The following is a 9,668-nucleotide window of genomic DNA, read 5'->3' on the forward strand; positions in this document are numbered from 1 at the left end:
TTTATTTGTTTTAACACTTAAGAAATGTGAATTCTCCCGTATTTCGTGTCGGTTATGTAATTTTTGGGCGTGAAACTTATTGCTTTTCGATTGAATTCTTCGAAATATGTCAATACTTATCGGTGAAACGCTTGTCTTCCTTCACTCCTTTCCCCACTAGCAGCACACCACACATGGCCTCTTCTCTACGAGAACTTCTCACACAAGAAGGCTTCCACTACGAAAATCGAAATCGATTCAAGTCCAAAGACCAGGCCGAAGCAAAACAACTCTCTCTCTACATTTGCCATGATCGGAAAAGCTTTGATTTTTCTGATGACAAGCTACAAAAATCTGTTACGCGAAATGGGTCTTTGTCATTTCAATCCAAAAGGGTTGGTTCGTCTGAAACCTCTAATTCAAACTCAAATTCAAGAGTATGTGAAGGACCTCCCATGGATGAAGTCGCGATTCGAGCAGTGATTGCTATACTTAGTGGGTACATAGGAAATTACAAAAAACGTTTCTTTTCGCGAAACGATACGAGAAAAATGCAATTCTTGCTTGATGAACAAACGAAAGAACGATTTGGATAGTCAGATTTTGGTGAACTTGGAAATGGGTATGGAGAGCATTGATAGATTGGTACAAGATCAAGGGTTGAAGAAGAAACAAATGAGAATCAAAAGCATGCGAAATTCCATTGAGCTTTTAACCATCGTTGCTTCTTTGAATTCTAAAACGTCCAAAGAAGATTCAACTTGTGGAATACCCAATTCACATCTCTCTGCTTGTGCTCAGCTCTACTTGGCTATAGTGTACAAGCTTGAGAAAAATGATCGTATTTCCGCAAAGCACCTTCTACAAGTGTTTTGTGATTCCCCATTTTTGGCTAGAACCTTTTTACTTCCTGAGCTTTGGGAGCACTTATTTCTACCCCATCTTCTGCATCTCAAAATTTGGTACACGAAAGAGCTTGAGTACCTCTCAAACGAAGCTCATGATCAAGAGAGACAAAAGAAATTGAAGGCTTTAAGCAAAGTATACAATGAGAAAATGGATAAAGGAACTACTCTATTTGCTTTGTACTATAAGCAGTGGTTGAAAGTTGGGGCTAATGAGCCTCCGATTCCGAGTGTACCATTGCCATCAAGGCCAAGGCACAACAGGCCATCAAGAAGAACTTCATCAGATTCTTTCACTTCACATAAATCATCAATGAACCAGAACTTGTAAGTGATATGTAAATCTTGTATTAATAGAAAGAGGCAAAGGGATTGAGTGTGTATATTTTAATTCTGTCAATCTGTTTTTATATGTGTTGGGTATCTATAATATGCAGGTACCAAGCAGTGTTTGGATCCAAACTGGAGCAAAAATCAACTAGTTCTGATGACCGAACTGGAGTGTTGAGAATTACCTGGCATTCAGAGAGAGATGAATATTTGGGTGGGGATGAATACTGTAGCAATAGTACTGTGCAGGTTATCTTTTCGTTGGCTTATCTTTTTATAGTTTCGTATCTTCTGATTTTTAACATGGACGTTGCCAATTTTCTTGATTTTGACAGAAAGAAGACAGGAAGATGACTTCTTTTGGAAGCTCTGCAAGGAAAATCAATAGAAAGCTTTCTGAATTGCCTGAGTCGTGGAGATCAGACTATTTCCAGTGTTTTTCTTGCAGGAATATACCGGCAGAAGGCTTGGTAGTTGGCAATAATACAGATAGCAATGTTTTCCCAGCAAAGCGAACAAATCTTTCAGGTGATCTTATTGAAGCTATTAGAACACTATGTTCATCAGGAGTTCTAAGCGAATGTGAATTTGGAATTCATGTGATCACCAAAGCTTGGTTGAACTCTGATGGTGATCCTCTCCTTGTAGAAGCCTTGTCAAATCATAATGTGATTGAGGCCATGCTTGAGGTGTTATTTGCCTCTAATGAAGATGAAATTCTAGAATTGCTAATATCAATTTTAGCAGAATTAGTAGGTAGGAATTCTGCTGTAAGCCAAATTATACTGAACTCAGATCCACAGCTTGAAGTCTTTGTCAGACTTCTTAGAAGCACAAGTCTATTTCTTAAAGCAGCAGTACTACTTTATCTGTCTAAACCACAGGCAAAGCAAATGTTGTCATCAGAATGGGTGCCATTAGTGCTTCGGGTTCTAGAATTTGGAGACAAGATACAGACACTTTTTGCAGTGCAATGTAGTCCTCATAAGGCAGCATTTTACTTGTTGGACCAACTCCTTACTGGTTTTGATGATGACAAGAACTTAGAGAATGCAAGGCAAGTTGTTTCTCTTGGGGGATTGACATTACTGAGCAAAAGAATTGAAGCAGGGGAAATTTACGAGAGAAATAAAGCTACTTTGATAATTTTGTGTTGCACTCGCGCAGAAGGAAGCTGTCGCAATTTCTTAGCTGAAAATTTCAATAAGGCTTCTCTACTAGAACTCCTTGTTCTTGATTATACTACAAACTTCAGTGGCTCTACCTTGTCTTTGCTAGCAGAGTTACTCTGTCTTGACAGGTACGTGTATCTTAGTAATGGCCTTCTCTAAAATATCATTTCTCTATCTTGTTATTATTATTATTATTATTATTTTTTTTTGCTCTGACTGTGATTTAAACTCAAGATAATTCCTTTGAGTCTAAGCTCATTGGTTTTGAGAAGTCTTTTTGTTATTTGGTTCTTCTTTTCCTTATCAGAAGGTGTTTTGATTCTGTTTGGATATTAACAGAAGAACTAGAATTTCCAATTTCTTAAGAGGACTCAAAGAAGGCTGGGGTGGCTTAAACACGATGCACATTTTGTTTATGTACCTAAGGAAGGCTCTGCCTGAAGAACGACAGTTAGTTGCAACAGTATTGTTGATGCTTGATCTTATGGTAAAATCCCCCCCCCCCCAAAAAAAAAAAAAACTTTTAGGCCACTAAGTTACTCCATATGTTGGAGTTTCTTAAAGGGTTTCCAAATGTGAATGATAGTTATGTTTCAGGAAGATCCTTTCAAGGGCAGCTTTTATAGAGAAGAAGCAGTTGAGACGATTGTGGCTGGTTTAAATTGTGAGATGTGTGATGATAGAATTCAGGAGCAATCAGCTAGAGCTTTGCTCATGTTGGGAGGCAGATTTTCTTACACAGGAGAATCTATAATGGAGAAATGGCTTTTACAGAAAGCAGGCTTCCAAGAAAGTTGCTTCCATGATTCATGTCTTGGCAAGGAGATTGTTGTCTATGACTCAACACCTCTTGTAAGCTATCACTGAAAAACTTGAACGCTTAGTCTCTAATTTCTTGTGTCTCAAGCTTTCACAAGAGAATGTGTACTTATCATTTCGCACTTGGTCTTCTTGACCATGACATTTTGCATGTTAACTAGAAGTCTTTATATATGTTATATGAAATTTAAGACTTGTGAATAGTGCGACTTGTTTGGAACATTGGTATATAAGATGAATAAAAAGTCATGGGGTTTTACATGACAATTTTCTTAGTTTTATTATACTCTCTCAATCTTAAATGTGCAAACTAAATAACTAATTTGCTGAGATTAAGAAACTTAGTCAAGTGTTATCAGTAAAAAAGATTGTGACAATTTTCCTAAAGTATCTCTTTTAATTATCTGCATTAGAAACTACACTTTTCATGGAAAATTTCTTATCTATGTGCAATCAATAGGCAGAATATTTAGGAAAAAAAATCTAATTTGGGAGACAGTGAATTGATGTTTTATATTAGGGATCAAAGCAAATATATTCATTAGCTGTTACATTTATGACTAGAAGGAGTGCAAAAATTATCAGTATCTTGAATATAATAGAGTCTCCCGATCCTAAAACACATTTAACCATTTGTATTTAATGGATTGATAGATACAAGAAGAGGAAGAAGAGGAGAATTGGCAAGAGAGGGTAGCCTATGCAATGTTGAAAAGTGGACACAAGAAATTACTATTAGGGCTTGCAGAATCCATGGCTCATGGAATTCCATACTTGAGTCGAGCAAGCCTCGTGACGGTCTCATGGATGAGCAACTACCTTCACCTTGTTGAGGACACAGAGTTGCCAACAGTGGCTTCCTCTATCTTGATGCCACAGTTATTGCAATCCTTGAATTATGACAGGGACAATGAGGAGAGGGTGCTTGCTTCTTTTTCTTTACTATGCCTCTTAAAGGCTTCAGGTATGCCTCTTTTGTCATCTTCATCTTTGTTCAAAACATTTTAATTCCTAGACTTGACTCATTTATGATTCAAATAAGTAAAAGAGTTTAGCATATTCAAACGGCTTAGTGATTTTAATGAAGGCTTTGTTACATGTACGATGTATAAGAGATTGGTTGAAATTTTAGACCGTTACGATAAATGTAAAATTTATAAGATATATTTTTCATTACTCAAAATAAATATGGTTTCTCGTGAAACCTAACATAGTTGTTAAAAATGCATGCAAATGTCTAAAATTTAATGATGATTTAATGTTGTTAGATGTTGGTTTCATGTGTTACATATAATTTGAAAAATAAGTCACTACTCATAAGTAATAATATAATAGGGCTAAATTATAAATCTACCTATGAAGTAATATCCTTCTTGTGTATATGACACCATAAAGTTTCCTAAGGTGCAACACAACACATGAAAGTTCTCAAATGGAACAAAAATAATATGTTCGTCACCACTCTGAAGTAGCAAATGTTATAGATATAACATGACATTTTGCTTCATTTGAGTATGTTCATGTGTAGCTAAAGAAATTTTACGGTATCTAATGTGAATTGGAAAAAAAAAAAAACTTCATAGGTAGATTTGCATATTAATCTCAAATGATATAATCAGTTAGAATCTTACATTTGATATTTTTTTAAAAAATGTTTGTATTATATATATGTATAAATAGATGAGAATAATGTGGCTTAACAAAAAGCCATCAAATGTGGTCCCCCCGGATATTTCATGGAGTTTGATGATATAAATAGTAAAACTCATAAGAGTTTTGTTAGTGTTAGGCATTGCATGAATCCTATTATTCATGAATTATTGTTTGAATTTATCATAAAGGAATATTTTGGGATGAATAATATTATATTGAATATTAATAATTAGGCATGAGCTTGAGATTTGATTGGTCCCTCACGTGGGGACATGATATGAACAGGAAGATGTGATGTTGCATGGCGAAATAAGGAGTCGCTGAGACAACTCCAAAACCTCTCATTGGTGACGTGGACAGCCGCTGAGCTCCTCTCCATTCTCTCCAAAACCAGCTTGCATCCACAACAACAATAACCAATAATTCATCTCTCTCTCTCTCTCTAAGTTATAGAAGGAGGATCTGTAATATGTATAATGAGATGATTTTGTATATATAACTGATTAACCCATGAAATTAAGGGATTGGTTCTTCCATAATAACACAATAATGCATATGTTTCATTAGCTGCCTCAAGTTCTTGCAGTTTTAAGAGCTCAGTTAATTAATGACTAGTTATTATTCTTTCAGTTAAAGGTTATAACATTTTCAACAGAACTCTAAATTTTGCAAATGATATATAGTTGAAAATCTCGTGAAGTGTAATTTTCAATTGAACAAGTTTTATATTAGAACACAATGTATAGTTTGAAATACAATTAAAAACAAAAGTGACCAAAGGTCAAAGTTGATTCAGCGCAGAATTCATATCTCAATACTTAGATTTCAAGTATTTATAATCTTGTTCATTTGATAAACTCCGCTTTGAGTAAATTTAAAAAGCTTATGCAGTCATTCTTTAAAGAAGATAAACGTTATTTCATATGTTACATAATCAAAGATCAGACTATAATAATTTTCAAAAAAAATTATATCTCATTTTTCTTTTCTAAAGCTAACATGCATGTTTTGAATTGAAATAACTTGAGGCAATCATACATATATAAATGAATGAGTTTTACGATTATAGCCTAAAGATTATTCCTATGAACTTTGAGTCCTTCATTCATCTAAACTTGTTTAAGTCTTTATCTTCATAAGCTCTTTTTCTATCATCTTCATTATTTCATCTTTATGTTCTTCATTTCCCGAATGATGCTTGAAATTGATCTCTCCATTTTTTTTCAAACATCCTTCAATAATATGACATTCATATAAACTAAGTGGTTGTTATGTCATATTATCAAAGGTTAACTTCTTCAACTTCTTTGATATATATGATCTAGTTTTCTCAGTCATATATATAGTTCAACCTTACAATGTCCACAAATGCAATAATGCTTTACAAAAGAAAAAAAAAAATTAAAGCGAGATGTTCTAATTGCGAGCTAATTAAAAATTAAAAGGAATATATAGCGATTTAGTGTGCCAAAAAAGGTTGAAAAATAATGATGGAAAGAGAAAAGAGTTTTTAATTTTTTTGGTCAAAAAAAGAGTTTTTAATTTGCATATGGATATGAATTTAGCCAACTGTGAGATTCCTGCGCAAGTGGTCTTCTTACAATAGATTGCGACATTGCCAGATAGTCCCATCTTCTTCCCCCTTCAAATATCTTCGAAAATTTAAATAATTGCAAACATATGAACTGTGCAATATTTAGTTTATATATAAGTGTGTATGTATATGTACCTGAATAATAATTAATGGGAATCTGATTGGTTACTATTTTACTATTAAATGATTAGCCTGGCACAGCTTACTACTTTGTCCTTTGTTATAATATCCTTTTAACTAAATTGTGTAGTTTAAGAAAACAGTTAAAATTAGTTAAAAACAATTAATATGTGACAAATACAATTTTTTTAAATATACCACTATATATAAATGGGTAAATGTGAGAGAATAAGAGTGGGATAAATGAAGAAAAATAATATATTAAATGCATTAAACTAGGGGTAAAATAGGTAATAATGTAATAAATGTTTAGACAAATTCAAAAAGAATCTTGTAAAAAAGAACAAACCTATTCAAAAAAGTGAATCTTATAATAAAGGACAGATGGAGTAATTCATTAACAAATAAAAATACTTATTTTTAATTTAATTTAGCCAAAATAATCATTTCAAATTACTTGTGGCAACTTTTGAAAAAAAAAAAAAGGCTTTTTACTAGTAACAACTTTATATATAATCACAAATTTTATACTGCTATACATAACCTAATTATTGACTCTTTAAGTTCGATTATTGTATCATAAAAAATGTTGAAACAAAAACGAAGGCATACAGCAAGAGGCTGGTAATTAATTATCAAAAGCTTCAAGAAACAACATTTAAAGGTGGCCGGCAAAAGCAAAGAAAAAACTATTAATTTGGACAACAAACAAAAATTCTCTCATTTTGGATTTGGAGAGTTGAAGTATCCAATATCCAACTGAATCTCGACATTTGTACTGTGGTAAAATTCTTTGCTGATTACAAATTTTGAGACGGTTACACAAATCCAAAAATGGTCAAAATAGTTAAAGGGTTAAAATCTATAAGAATAATACAATATCATTTCATGAAAAATTATCACCCTAGTTAGTTGTGCTTCCTAATATTAATAAAATAACCTAGCTAAAACCCTATTATATATTAATCTCAAAATATACTCCGTCAATTCTTTTAAAGATGACAACTTATTAACTTTAAGGCCAATTTAATGTGATTAACTTACTTTCTTTAATTTTAATAGGGTATTTAAAAGGATGGGGAAAAAAAAATAGGGTCGTTGAAAGTGAGATGGAAGTTTAATAAATAGCACTACATATCATATGGTTCTCACAAAAAAACATATATAAATTATCGTAGCAAATACTGTTTAGAAGTCATGAACAGAAATAGCTCTTCAGCTATATTTATTAGAATAAAACTTTTTAAGAAATATTACTTTCAGTTTTTAATATAAGATCTCATTTTAAACTATAAACTAAATTTTATATTAGTATATGATATTTAGTGTGATCAATACAAATTTAAACATGCCAAGGGTCCATAAAAGGAAGTTCCTTAAACTTTTGTTTTTGGACAAATTCTCAGCTGGATATCTTACTAAAAATGTATTAAGTTTTTTTTTTGGTTTCACTAACTCCAATCAATTTACACTTTGAATATTATCAAAGAATGCGTCCAAAATAAAAGGACCCACCTTGCATTGTACTTGGTTGAAATAAAATCAGGATAGGATTGCCCTCCAAGTTCTTCTGTGAATACAGCTGCACCCGAGTATTAATTGCGTCAATCATTAATTTTTGTGTTATGCAAATGTCATATGGTGCCCTCAAAACAAGGACAAACATCACATGACTAGGAGGACTTCCATTCACATTTCCTCTGATATGCTTCTTTCAAAGGTAATAACCCTAATTGTCTTTTTCCTGTAATCTTTGTCATCACATGATCATTCCCTCTCTTTCTCAGCTTTATCTTAATGAGGTCATCTTCTTATGCCCAAAACACTTCTGGCCAATCTGATCATCTGTCAAATATCAATAGACACTACATCATTTATATCTCATCTCCTTTTATCTTCCTAAAATCTATATCTATGTGAGAGGAAAACACAAACAAATTAAATACCCTCAAATACGCAAATCTCAATGTCAAAACCTTGAAATGACAGAATTTCTAGAGTGTTTAGGTAAAAACCAAACCATAATTTTAAAAGTATTTTTACAGTATACTGGAGGAAATTGTCTCGTTTTACAAAAAATACTTTTTAAAAACATTTATTGGTGTTGCCAAACACGTAACCTTGAAATGATATAATTTCTATGAAGTGACTACTAGATAAACCCATTTTTTACACCGCCTTATCTACATTATTTATTGCCTAATAAATGAGGCGGTGGTATTTTTGTAAATAACGGCACAATATTTATATTGGTTGTGCTCATGTCTGGTGTAATATTTTATTATTTATAATGGATGTCCAGGAAACAAATGTACACATAATTTATATACATCGGTTATGGTAAATAACCGGTGTTAATAATATGAATATAAGGAAACTAAAAGATGAGCCTCTCTCTTTCGTTTTCGCTCCCCTAAAGTAACGTGTCAGAACATCAAAGGTCATCATGTCCTATTATTGTCTACTTAAGCTTGGACATGAAAAACGGAAAAAATGAAATGACAACAAGGTTTAACAAGTAAAAGTTTTCACTTATCAACTAACAAGCTAAGACAATGATGGTTAATTTCACAAGTTTTTTTTTGGCTGAATATTAATAGTAACAACATTTTAAAATGTAACAATTTTAACTTGTCAAATAACAACAATAGTTAAGGCAATAACAACTTATTTTATTGAAGGCAATTCGGTTATTTTACAAAAACTTTATTCCCAAATATCTCTAAAGACTTCATGGGAATTAAGCTATTTGAAGGGACCATTTTGAAATTCCCATTGCTTTTTATGTCTTTATCACAATCTATATCTATGTATATAAACCCAGAGGGGGAAAAGATCAATTGTGTCTTGTTTAATTATCAGCTTTTAATATAGTAATTGTATCCGTAATACTTTTGTAGCAGTTTTGGCTTTTTTCATACTACCTAATTTATATCTTTTGATCCCTCGTATGTAACATATATAATATATTTTACAGAATGTGGTGCAAGCGTCATTCTTACAAAAAATACACTATTTATGGAAGAAATCTCTCTCTGCGTTTGAATTGTGTTGCGGCTTCAGACTGTGTTTCTTCCATTGTCGTTTCTGTAAATG

General features: G+C 32.5%; 1 protein-coding gene across 1 annotated transcript; it reads left to right on the forward strand.

The window, feature by feature from the left end:
- The first annotated feature begins 506 nt into the window (after positions 1-506).
- LOC114717137 (putative E3 ubiquitin-protein ligase LIN-1) lies at positions 507-5,429 on the forward strand. The gene is made up of 7 exons (XM_028902235.1): positions 507-1,211; positions 1,322-1,463; positions 1,550-2,514; positions 2,726-2,873; positions 2,984-3,238; positions 3,860-4,169; positions 5,144-5,429. The coding sequence occupies exons 1-7, from the start codon at positions 547-549 to the stop codon at positions 5,272-5,274; spliced, it is 2,616 nt and encodes an 871-aa protein (XP_028758068.1). The 5' UTR covers positions 507-546; the 3' UTR covers positions 5,275-5,429.
- The last annotated feature ends 4,239 nt before the right edge of the window (positions 5,430-9,668 follow it).

This window comes from Neltuma alba, unplaced genomic scaffold, assembly GCF_004799145.2.
Source record: "Neltuma alba isolate B1F8T4 unplaced genomic scaffold, ASM479914v2 tig00002120_pilon, whole genome shotgun sequence".
Lineage (NCBI taxonomy): Eukaryota > Viridiplantae > Streptophyta > Magnoliopsida > Fabales > Fabaceae > Neltuma > Neltuma alba.